Source organism: Amphiura filiformis, chromosome 8, assembly GCF_039555335.1.
Source record: "Amphiura filiformis chromosome 8, Afil_fr2py, whole genome shotgun sequence".
Classification (NCBI taxonomy): Eukaryota; Metazoa; Echinodermata; class Ophiuroidea; order Amphilepidida; family Amphiuridae; genus Amphiura; species Amphiura filiformis.
The window spans coordinates 23,999,050-24,016,759 of record NC_092635.1 but is presented as its reverse complement, the minus strand read 5'-3'; the positions used below and the strand labels follow the sequence as shown (position 1 = coordinate 24,016,759).

Sequence of the window (17,710 nt, the reverse complement as noted above, 5' to 3'; positions counted from 1 at the left end):
CAAATTGGTATGATATGTTATGATTTTCATAGCACAAAGTCATATCTCATAGGTTGAATTACATACGTAGTACAACAGAACAAAAGCCAAAGTACAAATGTTGCTTGTGATATGCTTAGCATGGTTACAACAGCCTCACAATGATGCCGCAGTCATTGCCACTCAAACTACATGTGCACCAAATCATGGTATAATTTTGGTCTTTGCTTTTACCATGTTTACATATTTCCAAAAAGCTTCCAAAAATGGGTTCAGAGTATGGACCTATATGTACTGTATTTCCGCAGCAAATTGTTTTTATAGATTTGAGACATGTAATTTTCACAAAATTGATAATCTCCTTAAAGACCTATAAGAAAGAAATATTTGCTAACATAAAAATTTCGCTAATCTGCAAAATTTTCCATTTTCCTGGAAAATATTCATGGACACAAAAATTTCATGCCTTACAGTAATTTGACAGTTCAGTGACTGGCTGTTAATTTGATCAAGCTCAAAGGTAAATAAAATATGATAAGAAAATTAGTAGTATCATCCATAGATTGTATTTGAAAAGAAGAGCTACTATGATTCATAGGGTACCCATTGGAATAAGTCCCGAAAAGAAGTTTTCAGTGCTTCCAAATTTTCTAGCTCATTTTCCTGCATTTTTTTAAAAACAAAAAGCATATTTTGTGATTCTCTGTGATGATTTTAAAACTAAGTGCAAGGTCTTTAGAAGACATAGGACTGGGTTCCCTGGTAATTTTTGCCCAATTATTGATTACTTTTTATTTTTCAGCTCAAATATCGACCTGAATTGAACTTTAAAGATGATTTTATTTGCAGTAATTTTAAAGCTTGTATTAATTAAATTTTGATCGAAACCAGTTCCTTTAATGGGGCTCCTTATTTTGGGCTATTTTGTTATTATACCTCCTTTACTTCCAAATCATTTATGTAAGTCTCACACACTGACACAATTTCTACCAAACTTAAACACTTCCTTTGGTCAGCGTGCTGCAAAAAGTGTTTAGTCGTGATCTCCAGTGGTGTTAGAGACTGGAATCAGTTAGTCAATTCTTGTTACCTATTATGGCTAGAGCAAATAGTGTACCATCCAAAAAGGATTGTCTTGTAAAATGGCATTCCTGGAAGAAGTTGGCCTCTTAAGTTGTGTCAACTTGGGACCAGGGGTAGAACGGGGAGGGGATAGCGCGAGCAGTAACCGTCTCCTATTTGGGGGTTGTTGTCGAGTTTCCTACAGGCAGATTTTAAACAAGTAATGTGATGCCTGAATTACATGTTGTGGTATTTATTAATTTATTAAGTATCAAAATAACGATGAGTACTTATGAACTTTATTGACTATAACCGTTTTCACATCCCATGAACATGAACATTGCACTGAGTGGACATTTTGTTGCTGTAAAAGGCTGGCTCTCAACCAGTTATGCAAATGTGCTAATGTTTGAACAAAGTTTTGATCATATATCTTGACATTGTTATTTTACAGTGGTATCGTGGTTCATCTCGCCAGCTTTGTCTGGTATCATCTCAGTTGTAACCTTCTTGATATTAAGATACTCATTTGTAAACAAGGTGAGTAAAGGATGGTATACAAGAACCGACTTAATATTTTCATGTATAATCTGATCAAGTCAACATGAAGACAAAAGACCTGGGAGGTACTCCATCCATATAACTTACACTACTTGTAAATGCCGCCCTCAAGACCCTCTTTTTTGCCGCAAACATGGCAAGCATTTTTGGTCGTTTGATATATCAATGACCGCCTTTTCTAGCCCAATTTTTGTATATGGATGGATCCTCTTTTCAAAGTGTTCTCAAGCTTTTTGGAAATAGCCCAATTTTGCCTTACTGTAGCCAAACTTTTGGAGAAAAGATTGTAAGCTAAGACAATTTTTGTTAAATTTGGTTGAAAATTTTAACTCTTGGTATATCGATGGGTCCAAATTTCATGAAAAATTGGTATATTGATGGGTCCACCTTCAAATAATCAGCGGCATACACTATACCCATACCAAATTTTAGTACCCCTCCCCTACCTGGGTCTAACAAGTACCAACCAAGTATAGTAAGGATTTTAAAAAGAAATGTCTTTATTGGTGAATTTGATTTAATTTCTCTTTACTATAATCATATTCATGGAAGGCACATGATTTATTTCTAATAAATAAAATTTATGAGCACTTGAAATTCAATACAGCTCTGTGTGTTATGTTTTGCAGACCAATGTATTTATGCATGCTACATTGCTACAGTGTATATACAGAGATCTAGCAAAAATTACTTTTGGTTGTGAAATTTGATGTTTTCAATATTACTTTGGTCAAGTCAATAATATAATTATCTATCTGACTTTAACTAAATGGTGATCGGGGGCACTCATATATAAAAGTTGTAAGCATCTGTGTGAATTGACTTTCAAAAATGACCCTAAGCTAGGATGTAGAAAATTTGTCAAACTAACCTTAATCAAGGGTTTTAATCAAATAAAAACACCCTAAGCGAATTGGTTTGAAAGTTGCCCCAAAACAAGAATAGACATTGTAAAAATACACTAAGCAAGGAATTGGTTTGAAATTTGCCCCTAAACAAGGATAGACATTGCATTTATCGGTATTAGTGTCATTCAAAATTGTTTTAAATCTAGTTTGTAAAATTACTCAGAAGCCACTCTTTTGTGTCGAATAACTTGATCAATATGTCACCACAGACACCACTATGGCCGTTAATTGGGTCATTAAAAAAACTACTCTTGGCAAGGATCGTCCTCGAATAAAACACTACTTCTTTTAGTAAAATGAGTTTTGAGACCCTATTTGCGGATCCGCACGGATCCCTGTTTTGCTTTTCAAAACCACCCTAAATATGTATTTTCTTTGACACGCATGCTTACAACTTTTATATATGAGTGGCCCCCTCGAAGGGGGATATTATGAAATTACATCCTGATATCATGGTACTGTCAATTGCAGCATTAATTTTATCTTTAAATAATTTATTTATTTGTAAGACTTAATTTACCTTTAATTTGCTATGCCTATTTAGTAATAGCTTCCTGTTTTCCTATATTATTTTGTCATATGATTTGTGCACATTGTTACAGGATGAGCCACTAGAACCAGGCTTGCGGACATTACCATTTTGGTATGCATTGGTGTTTTTGGTCAACAGTTTTTCTATTTTCTATGAGGGTCCAGCATGTGAGTATCTATATAAAACCTTCAAATTGAATTGAACTTAATTTCAAGTAGAGTCAGTCAGTCAGTTATTGTGCCACAGTTGATATCAATATCTTGAAGTGTTAGTTCAGTCACTTTCAGGGCCAAGCAATAAAATGAAAGTGAAAAGGGAATTTCCCACATAAATTTTAAATATATAATGTATCTGAAGTCAACCGCATCAGAACCCTAAGCCACTTAATAGTTATTTATTTAGATATTTGATGGAATTTTGTTGTACAATTGCATTGAGAACGGGGTGGTTGTCATTTGAAAATTCCATAGGGGCATTTATTAGGGGAGTGTGGTTCTAATTGGGTAGAATATGGGTATCATGATGTATGTTACCTTTCACTTGATTTCTCATCATTTATTTCAAACCTTAGTGGTACTATATCAAACCTGAAAAAATCCTAAATATGATAGGTATGTCATTTACCAATGTCAGTAGCCAAAAATGACTGATGTAAATGTTTCAGTAAGCAAATCATTGTGCAATCTGTAGGAAAATAAAATCATATGATGATGATTGCCATTGACAATGGGTGATTACTTCGCATGCAAAATTGATATAATTTAATTATTGGTTAGAAAAGGCCGTTGATAGGTTATCAGTGATGAAACTTTCATTTGTATTATAATATGAAATCGATAATGATGACAAATATTTGAATTTGATAACATTGATGTCATACTGGGACTATAACACTGTCAGATCCAGATTTGTCTGGATTGCATGGAAACACAATGGAAGAAAATTGGGTGATATTTAAGTCAAGGTTATTAAAATGAAAGTACCGTACCCATGTGTGTATAAGCCTACCTTTGGCTATAAGCCCACCCCTATTTTTCAAAATATTCTGTGAATAAGGGTGCACTCGAGTATAAGCCCAGTTGCAATTTCGACTAAGTTCTTAAATCAAATCAATGCCTTTCTCTCACATTTGAACAAATATAAAAGAATATCAGTTTTTAAGTTAAAGTACTAGCCCCTCCCTGGTTATAAGCCCACCCTCATTTTTGAAGAGAAATCTGCCATCTTTGGGGTGGGCTTATACCCGAGTGGTTACAGTAATTGCAACTTATCATGGTCAGGCTATATAGCAAAGTTTATGTCAGACCATTATTATCATATGTGGTATCAGTGATGACACTTTCACTTGTATTGCAATATGAAATTGATAATAATAACAAATATTTGAATTTGATAACAATTGATGTCATACCGGGAGCTATTACACTTTCAGATTCAGATCATTATAGTAATTGCAACTGTCATGGTCAGGCTATTTAGAAGCACAGTTTTTGTCGGACCATATCTTCACTTGAAATCAATGTATCTTTAAAACTATACACACACAACAAAACTATACATTTCCTGAAAGCATTTGTTTCAAGGAACCCAACTGTCATAAAATCTAGTAGGTACAGTATAGAGGGTGATGAGTAAGAAAACATAGGGCGATATCATAAAACATACCAGATTTTACTTTTAAATTGATATATTATTGCATTTTCAATTGTACTTTCTTGAGCTTCAATAAAACATATAATTTTGCTATGTTATGATTAACTTAAGTGGTGATACAGGGTGTGAAAATATAAGTATAAGTCATGCAAATAAAGTTTGTTATATTTTTTAACATATTTTCATCAGGGTGTATCCTACATTTTAACTGTATATTTAGATTTCTGTTGGTAAAAAGCTTTCAAAAATGTACACTTTCCCCCATTATATAGGTTGTATAATCCTCATATCCATAAGTATGGTAATGCAGTAATTCATGAGGTCCATCCTCTTCCTCATCATCATCCTCTTCCTCTGACTGCAGAACAGGCAACCATAAGTTTCCTCCAACTGTTACATTCTTGAGCTAGTGAAACAATTTGGGTACTCTTATTCCCGCTCTTATTTCGCCATTTTGTATATCAATGACCCCTTTTATGAAGTCTATTTTATAATAGAGAGCTTGCGATTTCCAAACGTACATTTCAAACGCCTGTGCATCTATTCAAAATCCCGTCACATGAGAGTGATTTTGAATAGATGCAGGGGTGTTTGAAATGTTCGTTTGGAAATTGCATGCCCTCTATGGATTTTTTTCAGAGGTGCCTTCCTATCCAAACATGCCCCCCAATTAAATGCATAATGAGACAATTCAAGGATAGACTATACACTTAAGGGACTTGTTTCGCTTTTTAGCATGTACACAGTGTAAACATGGAAGTGGGGTCCTGATCGGCTATTCAAATCATCCTACAATCATAACAGACCCGTAATTTGATTGGCATATTATGCATCAAAGCAGGTTATGCATTGGATCAGGTTATGGATCAAAGCCAGTGGCATAGATTTCTTTTTGACATTGGGGGGGGGGGGGGGGGGATTGGTAAAAATTTCTTGATGTATAGTGAATCCAGCACCTTTTGGTGACAGAATAAGTTAATGGTACAAATGCGCGTGAAGCCCACAAAAATTTTGCCATTTTGAAGCTAAACTATTGAAATATGGTACAAGAAATTGAATAAATGCGCACGAAGCACCCAAAAATTTGCACTCTTGGGCGAAAATGGCCAAATGTGAGGTTAATTTGGTCAAAAACCCACATGTGTCAACATTGGGGGAGGGATGATTGTATGGACCATACCCCCTGGCAAAATGTTGAGGGATTTAACCCCCACATCCCCCCGGGATCTACGCTTATGATCAAAGCAGGTTATGCATCAAAGCAAGTCAAAGCTTTGTTCGGCACTCATGAATGGAACACAAAGTCCCGCATTGCATTTAGTACACACATACACACTGGTATTGGATTGTTATGGCACTGGGACAAACTGATGGGTAGTAGTGTACCTCTAGGGTCAGCAGCAATAGGAAGCTGGTAGTGTAGAACATGCATCGCCCTTCTTTGGTTGTACCTTTGGTTTTGATTAAATCTGCTCTACCCAACTCTCAAATCTTTCAGCGATGAGGGCTATCACTGATGAATTCTTGTTTTAAGATTGAGCAATGATTTTTGTTCATGATAACATCAAAATGACCTCATCTTTATCAATTTTTGTAAATGGAGCAATGATTTTCATACTGCCAGCTTTCTATTTGTGGGATATTACCTGCTGTTGTTTGAATTGAATAGTGATAGCCTTCTTTAACCAATACCAGTGCTGGTCAGTCTAGACTCTACATATCTTCATTATTTTGTAATCTTGGCTGTAGCTGTCACTAGCCAGCTGGACCAGAAATACTATGAAGTTGCTACATGTACACCTACTAAAAATTATTGGCCCAAGCTCTGGATTAATAGATGTACAGAGAAATGTGTTTTCCCCCAATCAAATCCTGATCAAATTCACAATTTTACCAAAAAATCACCATTGAGAAATGGTTGAAAATGGCTGAAAATGGCTCCCCCACCGCTCATCATGGACTATCGGTACATCTTAGGCTGTCGGAACATGACAGGCCTTAGTGAAAAAAAAATTGGGGTCAACAGCAGACAATTTTGTGTGCACTGCTTGTGCATGGTGAAGAAATAAAGTACATTTTGCCCCAATCTGCCTGTTTATGTTGCCACCTAATTAGTTAATAGTATATAAACGTGCATTGAAATTTTGTGAAATTTTGCTCTGCACCAAATTGCTGGTGATTAAATGCTGGTAGCAATTGTGCAAATGCTACCAACAATTTGTTTGTGACCTAATTGGCAGAGTGAATTTGACACAAGGTGTGCTAGTGACTTTTCATTAATATAATATCGACTAGTTGCTTCAAACAAAAACATAGCGATAGAGCAATATAACCAAGGCTCAAAAACTTGTTCTTGAAGGTCCCACATCTCATTTATTTCTTACAATGCTTGGTAAATTTAAAAAGAGTTCTTTCAGGCATAGAAAATCTAGATAAGCCTGGGAATGTTTTCATGAAGGTTGTCCAGGCCTGTTTAGTGTATATCCTATTGTATTGATGATGCCACTTTATTCACATTAATCACACATTTAAAACCACACAAATGATATAAAATAAATAGCAACAATAAAATACACATAAAGTAAAACACACTGGCAGTATTAAAATCTAGGACACGATGATACCTGACCAGAAAGTCTCCGGCAATATAAATATGTTTAAAAATGTTAAAAAACATTATATTTTAAACAGAGATGGATTAATCCATGATGGCTCAGAATTAGATGTTGATCAATTTGATGTATCAGTATAGTTATATAAAATGTACCAGAAACTAGTCTGCCATTAATTATGAGCACAGAATTGGACAATTTTGTTATAGAAATGTCAACGGAAGTAGTGGAGTGGAAATTTAGAAATCCTGTTAATAATTCACTCATTAAGAATCTTTATCATCCTAATTAAAGAAAAAAGATTTAATATTTGCTCTTTATGATTTTTATATCCTTCTTATTTTTAAAACCTTTCTCTCTCTTATTTTCCTTTTCAGTACTTCACTTGGATGAATTGCCAATATGGGGATCATTGATAATTTGCTTTGGTGGTGGGCTAATAGTAGCTCTGTTTATATGGTTTGTTGTAGTACCATATCTACGAAAGAATATCAATGGTAAGATTTCATTATCAAGTATAGTGATAATTAGTAGTTACACACAATAAATATGTTAACATGATATTGTATCATATCTAGACAAATTAGTTAATATAAGACAGCTTGGATTCTGTTAAAGCTGTATTGTAACATTTGCTGAGGAGGATGCCCTCAATATTTTTTTTAATTCTTTTTTTTACACAATTGTAATGTACTTTAGTAATCAAAAATACTCTGCAAGAATCAAGACTTTAGGTGCTGTAGTTTTGTCAGAATCTGAGATTTTTAATAAACTGTCTTTTATAAGACTGTTTATTATTATGATGGAAATATTATTTGAACACGTATACGATGTTCATAACACAGTACGTACATGGTGTGCGGAATGGTAATACACACATCAAATCATTGTACTGTATTACGACCGCCGGAGTAACATGCATTGGTGCTGGTAGTAAATTCCAATTTTCTTTGCTTTACCTCAGTTGTTTGGCTCAAAATTAAAAGGGCACATATCTGACAGTAAAAGCTAACATTTTATAGAAAAGAAATACTGATCTATTTTTATAGAAATGTTACAATATTGCTTTAAGCCCTGCATATAATAAATGTGTGGGAAACCCACAAATCTGTCAATAGGCAAGAGTTCTTAATATGTGACGTGTCATGTCAAAAGGAGACACTTTTGGGCAGGATCGTAAATGGAGAAATAGCCAAATATCTGCCGGGGTGATTTTTTCACAATTTGGGTTTGTTGCTTGAATTTGTAATGTTCTTAACGTTTAAAATATTGTCTGATAGTTTCAGACCGGAATATAACTGGCATCTTGTATTTTTTGAGACATTTATTCAAGGCAATTCCTACTCTCAACATTGTCAATGATATTTTTAAAGGCCAATATCTCAATTTCCAATTTTATGATACATAACTTACGAACTCAATATCTTCACTTAGGAATGTCCGATTTTATTGGGGAAAACGGCATTGTGGAGCAAAATATCTCTATATTTAAGATATGTAAAAACCTCAAAATTGATAACCTGCCCAAAAGTGTCTCCTTTTGACATGACACGTCACATATACTAATGGTATTTTGCATAACATTACAGAAAAAGAAGAACTTGTAGAAAATGAAGAAAAGTTGGAAAGTGAAGAAGAATCACAAAGTATATTTAAGAATGGCCAAGAAAATAGCAATTATAACAGTATTGACAAAACAGGTAAGTTAGAATATTCCATATAAAATCTGCACACTCCCTGTGGAAGATTTGTACTGTCATCTCAATCCCAGTTGCACCTTACTTTCAATCCAGCTGGAAATGTTTGTTAGTTGAATGGTGAATTCAATTCTTAAAAAGTTGTTATTTTTCCTTTAATTTCACTGATTCCTGTCCATATTATATGAGACATTCATAACCTCATGAATATACACGATGTGTGATCAAATCATATTTTATCGTATATGGATCGCACACTACAATATTTGCACAGATTATGATACGCACTTTTGTTATTGGTTGTCCTGTTTTAAACTGTTCGATCTTTAAAAAGGGAAACTTTTGAGGAAAATTTTGTGTTTTTTTTTGTAAAGTGGAGAGAGAAGTATTAAATGGTTATGAATGAGGTTAATAACTTTGCATTGGTAATATGTCGTGCATTGTGAAAAATCTAAACATTTTGCAAATAGAAAATATGCAGATATTTGAATAAGGGCTGTCACTAACTGTAATTTAGTATTTGTCAAAGGAATTACAATTACCCGTCCCAGGAGCAAGCTTTGTGTCCAAAATGAATGGTGGCTAGCTAAAACACTGTCAATAATTGTCTTTTTTGTTTGTTTTGACAAGTGTGATTAGAGACAGAAAGTACAATTCAGCTACCAAAAAGGTGTTTAGTTGACCATTTAATCACAACCAAGCCATAAAAAATATAGAATGCAGTGAAATATATCTTTGGTCGATGATATTCTTCTTTCCTAGAATTTGCTTCAGATGGACAATATGACAAATTACATGAATCAAGCAAGGAGGTAGAAGACAAATCATATGAACTGACAAGCAGTCAAGAAACAGAGGACAAATCTGCACCTAATAGTAAAAACACTACAGGTTGTCTGCATGTTGCTGAAAAGGGACTCTTAGATCTATCTGATAAAATCATTGGACCACCTCCATCTGGACCTGTTGCCAAGGATCATCCTCATGTCGTCAAACTCTGCTCACCTCTACAAATTTTATCAGCTATGTTTTCTGCTTTTGCTCATGGAGGAAATGATGTGAGGTAAGAATTCAGAATTTTTAAGGGATCTGGAATGAGCGTTTTGACAGTATTTTTTGTAGGACATGAGAGCACATCAGACATATCGAATTGCATTCTGAATACTGAAGAATGTCTTTCTGATATCAAATAATTTTCATTTTTTGAAATTCACGATATAATACAAATTTTATGATAAATTATTAAAATGTGATATTTTTCACAGTTTTGATATATAACAGTCCTCGAGTAAATTTGATAAATCTAATGACATATTCTTAAAGTGTATGTAGCTGGGAGGAAAAAGCCGACGATCAATTGAAAATTTTGACCTTTCATATTGAAGATATGGATTTTTTCCCCAAAAGACCTAATTTTTTTGTGTGTTTTGGGGAAAAAATCCATATCTTCAATACAAAAGGTCAAAATTTTCAATTGATCGTCGGCTTTTCATCCCACCTACATACACTTTAAGTATAAATCATCAGCTTTATTAAGTTTACTTCGAATACTGTCAAATATCAAAAACAATTTTTAATCATTTGCCATAAAATGTGTATTACATTGCAAATTTCAAAAAATCAAAATTATTTGATATCAGAAGGACATTCTTCGTATTCAGAATGCAATTCGATATGTCTGATGTGCTCTAATGTCCCACAATAAATACTGTCCAAACGTTCATACCCCACCCCTTAAGACCGATATTAAAAAAGTACAGAAATCAAACAAAGAAACAAACAAAAGGATGACACTGTTGTGCATTTTCCTCTCATGTCAATGGAGATTGAAAGTCAATTATATAACATCATAGGTACACTAGGTGTGGATATCTGTCAATTTGTAGATTTACAATACTACCTTGCCATGAGATATTATTGGTAAGGGGACGAAGAAAAAACCCCTGATTTACGGGTCAGACCCACCCAGGGTTCGGGTATTTACAATACTACCTTGCCATGAGATATTATTGGTAAGGGGACGAAGAAAAAAACACCCTGTTTTACGGGTCAGACCCTCCCAGGTTTCGCGTTTTGGGAGAATTTTTTTTATGTTGCTAAATGTAAAATCAGCTGTTTTTTGGCCAAAATTTATTGATTTTGAAGAATAAATTTTTGCCAGACTTTTCAAGCTTTCGATTATATTTTAGGGACTCCAGAAAAAGCAAATAAGAAAAAAAGTTTTGACTGACCTTACTTGAAAAATCTGTCCACCCATAAAACAGTATTTTTTCCATTGCCTAATGGACAAAAATAGATATAGATATGTACACACAAGCTAATTGCAAAGGTGGTTTGAAATGCGGGCATTTCAGATATTACAGATAAATACCAATTATAGTCTGATCAGCTCTTAATAGGCAGGAAATGTTAGGCTTTTACCACTACGCCCGAAAAATAGACCCACGTTAAGAGTGCTATAATTAGTTGACCTGTCTGGTCTATATTTTGTGTGTTAAAGAAAGTAGACAAAGTGTATGACTTGAATTAATAATTTGTGATTATTAAAGGAGGATTTAAGTGATCCTAGCATCCTCTTTTTATGACATTTTTCAGTAGATATCCACAAAAAAGCTTATTCCAAAATTTCAGTTGATTCCGATTTTGCGTTTGCGAGTTATGCATGATTATGTGTATTACATTGCTCCATAGACAATGTGTTGTAATTTCGTTCTGGTGCACCAGAACGAAATTCAAATTTGACGATATTTTTGCTAAACGAATTAATCTGCAAGAAATATTTGGTACATAAACATTATGTAGCCAGAGGTATCCAGTGGTGTAAAAATCTGAACTTTTTTTGGGAAAAGTGGGGGGGATGAGGCTGTGGATCACGAAATGCCCCTTTAATTCTGAATATGAAATATTTTGATATTGATCCACGTTGTTACAAGGCCTGCCGATTATGAGCTGATCAAAGTATATACTACATTTCACCGTGGCGAGTCGGACGTCAGTGTGCATTTTTTTATGCAGATTCAAATCGTGATGTCTGGCCCTCGCCCAATCACCTGCACCGTTAGATAATGCGTGTGGTGTTTTTAAATCCAATAAAACAAATGTCACCTTGAGTGAACCAATTTGCCGGCATTAAAAAAGAAAACCTGAAACGAAAATGGAGCATCCAATCATACACACCTTTTTAGAATTTCATCCCAAGTTGTGGAGCAACATTGAAACATTTGTTTGCCTCTTATAATCATACATGACACTAGCTGAATGTGAATCGTAATATATTTATTGGTGATAGAGCCCTCATCTGAGTTAAACTATCATTCCCTGTTAGTTTGATCTATTTTTGCCTTATTGTACAACATTGGGAGGGCAGCATTTCATGTCCATAAAAACCAAAAAGAGGATAGACTAGGACTCTCTGACTCTGTACAGCTCTGTTTGTAAAGCTATGGAAATAATATGTGATGTGGTCAAGCAAAGTGAGTCGGATGTCAGGAAGATTGATTTTGAGATATAGCCAAAAATGGTACTCGACTTCCTTTGTATTTTATTGTTCTCAGCAGCACTAAAATGGTCATATCCTTGGAACTGTATTATTATGATAAGATTTTCAGCAAAATAAAGCTCTGAGATTGGCTCATGTAATGAATTGAAAACTGAATTTTGATTTTGATTGACATCAGCCTCATTTAGCTTTATTGTATCACATATGGTTACCAGATAAGTAGGGTATCTCTTGCAATTATCAGTCTGGTCCATTGTCGCTTTTGCACGACCGCAAAGAGCACAAATTTATTGGCAAATGCCGGAAATGAAATGATAATTTGTGTCTTTAATAATGCTTCAGTGTGACAGGTTTGGCATGAAGCATATAATTTTAGCATGCAAAAATTGGCACACCTTATACACAGATCACAAGCAAGCATGCTATAAGCAGGCACGTAGCAAAAGAATGCAGAGATATCACAATTCTGTACCTGGCAGGAATGACCCAAACAACTCTTTTCCTATACTTACTTCTTTTGTTAAAAAGAGGTAAGACTTGGATCGGTCATTTATAATTATATAGAGGTTATCCATGTTCTATAAGCTGCATATCCTATCAGTGAACTGGTATACCTTGTTTAGGACTTTCAGAAGAAGTACCTGCATGTGCAACCATGACTGTTTCAAAATAGCCCGCCTAAGTCATGCAAGTAACTCTGAGGTCGTGCATTGAATTGGTTTGAATGAGGAATACTACGGGAACCAGCGCCTTTTGTTAGAAGTCACACATGAGTAACGTAGATAACCTCTATTAACCCAACTCAAAATGAACTTTTTTTTCTGACTTATGGCACATTTATTTTTGCTTCTTAGAGAAAGATTGTGTGGGAATAAATGTTAAAGGACAAGCAATGCTTTACTAGACCAGAACACCATAAAATTTAATTAGAATTCAGATTTTGTCATTTTTGGAATAGACATGCGTATGGCAAACTTGAAGATCAAATAAAAAGTTTGTAAAGGGATCACACCACCAAATCAAGTTCCTGATCTTTTATGTGTTATAAGGTACAGTAGAATTTGTCATTTTCTCATGGTTTAAATGTCGTCATGCATTCAAAACACCATTTTGCCAAAAGTTTATGGTATATTCAACAACTCTTCCTATACCTTTGTACTGGAGCCAACCGTTGTTAAACCGTGATGAACCCACACTTTTACTGTAAGCGTATACGCTGACGCGAAGTTAGACTACGCGTTACGCGAGAGCGTAAAATTCGTCATGCCTGGAACCTTTGTGCGTATGCCAGCTTACAAGTTGAATTCAGTATTTTTCAGGTAGCGGCTAAACATTGCCGTTTTATTCTGTAGTTTTATTGCTGATATCAAAAGAGAAATCATCAAAGTTTTTGTAAGGCTGAGTGGCAATGATTAACTGAAATTCCTCGTAAAATAATCGTGAATTATACGATATTTAGCTTCTTTTCGTTGTTGAAAGGAATTCAATCATGTTTCACCGTTGTTCATCACCGTTTAACAACTCGCGTCCGGCGCATCTGCGTGGTTTACTTCGCTAAACCACGCAACACGGCCGCATCGATGTAAAACGGAGATGAACAACGGTGAAACATGATTGAATCCTAATTCTACCTTTTTTGGTAGTTGAGCAGTGGTGCATTGAACATGATATATAGGGCCTACCATACCAAACTCTATGTTGCGATGTCATGCTTCTATGTTGTGATGTCATTTGGTCAACTGAACCAAAAAAAAACTTCCTAAAATTTCAGAATTGTAATATTTTCCACCTTCTTATAATTATTTGAGAAAAATATCGACAGAGGACAACTATCACAATTTTCACATCAGGAAAGGGTCGGTGTCAGTCTCCTAATGAACATACTTTCATCTAGAGGACATCATCAACTGTTACTTAAGACTTTTTTTGTACAGAAATTCTTTGGTTGTCCCTTTGAATACATTGTGTAGCAATGGAGACTGGTAGGAATATGTCATTTTTCCTTTCATCGCTGTTGGGAGTCTGCTGCTCTATATGTTTAAATACATTCTGTAACAATGCAGACTTGCATAGTTATGCGTTTTTCCCTTTCATTGCTATTGGGAGTCTGCTGCTCTACATGTTTATGGCCAATCATGCACACAGTGAATTATGGAAGTAGAGACTTATTATGAGCACTATGTTTCATACCTTAGCGCCACACACGATATTAGTGCAAAATAAAAATGTACAAAAGCAGAATTTTAGTAAATTTGTATGTATTCCACCAACTAAACACATAAAAACATTTGTTTGAGTATAAATTTAGTTTAAAAATCCCCTGTATGAAACTTGTAAATAACAAAAAGAATATGTTTCAAGCCCTGGATTTGGAACAATCTTAACATTAAAAGTTACCAGCATGAAAATTACTATTTAATAATTAAATATCTACCAGATGTTTTCACTGGAAACAGGTGCATCATGAATAAGAGTTTTCTGTTATGGGAACAAAATTGAAATCTGATTCATTGTGCTTTGCTTTTGTCAGAGGATTTTATATTTAGTGTTCTTTTTATTTGATATTAGTGCAATGTTGGGTTGTAAACTGAGTTGTTTTCAGGCACTTCATACAATTCTAATTCAAGCCATTCATTATTACGCAACAGCTCTAATGCACACTAACACAGTGCTAATCTTTAATCTTACTCTAACCCTAAAACCCTTAATCTGATCAAAAGTGGTGGTGCGCTGTTGAATATTTTTTCCCTACTCTGCAGGGACTACGTCTCGTCCAATATTTTAAATCTCATAGCTCGACCAATAAATATGGGCTCAATCAATCCAATTTTATATCAAACTAGGATTTGCAGAGCTTCCAGCGGAACGTTGCTTGCACTCTTGATACCAACCCATCAGTATTACCTTAATTGATAACTGCTTTTAATATCTAGATAAAAAAATAGAACAAAATGGATGTCAAAAGTGTTGAATATGCTTTGTTCTTTGCAATATTTCTCGCTCTTCACAATATATCGCATGTGTTACACTACTAAATTATTAAAATGATGAGAAACTCTGCATATGCTATTACCTCATGACAATTGCATCAAAAAATGCAACTTTATTTTTAGATACAGAGAATAAAGAAGCATTGTGTGGATAATTAAAATGCACATCTGATATTATATTGAACATGTGTGATGTTGCTGGCTGTTTTATTGTTTTAAGGCAGAGGTGGCCAACCTCTATGGATTCAAGGGCAGGGGTACTTGGCGATCTTTTCCTTTAGACCACCCTCGCTATATAGGGACTAAATTATTACTTTTGCATCAAGGTTTACTTTTGCATCAAGGTTAAACAGTTGCCAAACACTTTGAAGTCCAGGTTTAATGTATTGGAAGGAGGGCAGGGCTTCGATAAATGAGGGAAATTATGGGGTAAAAAACAAGGTTAAAACAACTTTTTTGAATAATCGAAAAAGCAAGAAACATACCTTCATAAAATCAGCATCACTTCCGTCACATGAAAAGATGATCAGATGAGTGGAAAGTGGCAGAGAATTTGTGAAATGAAGTAATTTTGTAAATAAAAAACATCACGTTTTTGGAGAATTCCGCCATCTTGAATAAATGCAGAATTGCGTCAGGCAGTGAAAAACTGTCAAATGCGCTTGAAAATGCTTGATACGCATAGCGTAAACCCATGATCAAAACGAGCTTGTATCAAGCGCTCGTGCTACGCGAAAGTTTTAAAGTTTGCATCACAGGTTTTGCATTCAGCTCTTTTACGTCAAAAATTGCAATAAAAACGTGGAATTTGGAACAAAATAAAGCTTGTTCAACAAAGTAAAAGGTATGTTTGTATAGCTAAGAACATGTTTAACCTTGATGCGAAAAGTTTAATTTGATAAATTCGTAATTTTAACCATATATAGTTCGGGTGGTCTAAAAGAAAAGATCGCCGGTACTTAGTATACCTTGCATGATAGAAAAGTGCCACTCCCATGACCCCCTTTACAAGTCCTTTTTCTAATCTGGAGACCCCCCCCCCATCAATTTCTTTTTCCAATCCCGGAGTTCCAAGAGCCTTTTGGGTAAATTGTCCTTCAAATACACTTAATATAGCTTCAAATCTGAGCTCCAAGCGCTTATTCTTGCGAAACGCTTGGAAATTTTCGGCAAAAGAGATCTGAAAAAAGCCCTATTTTGGTTCTGGAGACCCCATTTTATGAACCTGATGTTTTATTGCCTAATTCATATAGTGTTTTTTTGTAAGAAAAGTTTTCGGTTGACCACCCTTGTTTCAGGGGTAATTTATTTTCCTTTTCAAAATACATAATTCATGTTGTTGATAGTCACAACCCAAGTCAACTCAAGTCGTCAATGTTTCTTTGTTATTTATCTCTAGTAATGGTATTGGTCCCCTGGTAGCTCTATGGATGATATTTACCACAGGAGAAGTAGCACAGGAAGAGGAAACGCCATTATGGATATTATTCTATGGAGGAGTGGGAATATCTGTCGGTCTCTGTCTGCTCGGAAAACGAGTTATCGAGACAATTGGTGAAGATTTGACGACTTTGACGCCATCTAGGTAAGTTACAACAACATTGATTAAGATAATGAGTTGTTTTGTAATACAAGTGTGAGAAGGGTTTCCAATTTGTTGACCTAATTGTGTTTGAAGTAATGTTTATTTGTCGCCTCTTATAATGTTCGTTCATAAGGCTTAAAAAATTCTATGTCTCAAAACCGCTGCACACGTTCATCTTTCTTAGCACGTCCATGTCAGCTGAAACAGCAAATTTATTTTTCATTTCCTTTTTTCTTTTTTTTAAATAGTTTTTTTGCCATAAAATCATGAAATTATGTAACATATTTTGAAGAAAATTTACCTGGTTATAGATACTTGAATTGTTTAGGTATAAAACTATTGATATATGTACTTCAAATGTGTAAATCAACCACAATTTTATGATGTGTACTTTTGAACACTCGAAAAATGACATCTTTAATTCAAAATTAAGATTTGAAAAAAAAAAAAAATCTGTAAAAAAACACATTCCGCATTCATTTTTGAAACTGCCATTGGCTTTGAGACATAACATTATTTTTTTTAGCCTAATGAGAACAACCTTTCAAGTTAAGTTTCAACTGTTATTTAAATATCTTACATACAGAAGCACCGGGGCAAAAAACACAAAAACGTATTTACTAAACAAGGGC

General features: G+C 34.6%; 1 protein-coding gene across 1 annotated transcript in view; it reads left to right on the top strand.

Annotated features, from left to right (window-relative positions):
• Positions 1–17,710, top strand: part of LOC140158825 (sodium-dependent phosphate transporter 1-B-like) — a 68,081-nt gene that overhangs the window by 7,398 nt on the left and 42,973 nt on the right. Inside the window, exons 4-9 of the mRNA XM_072182055.1 lie at positions 1,496–1,581; positions 3,113–3,209; positions 7,685–7,804; positions 8,897–9,007; positions 9,767–10,067; positions 16,893–17,078. Coding sequence (XP_072038156.1) covers positions 1,496–1,581; positions 3,113–3,209; positions 7,685–7,804; positions 8,897–9,007; positions 9,767–10,067; positions 16,893–17,078 — 901 coding nt within the window. The remainder of the gene's footprint in view (positions 1–1,495; positions 1,582–3,112; positions 3,210–7,684; positions 7,805–8,896; positions 9,008–9,766; positions 10,068–16,892; positions 17,079–17,710) is intronic.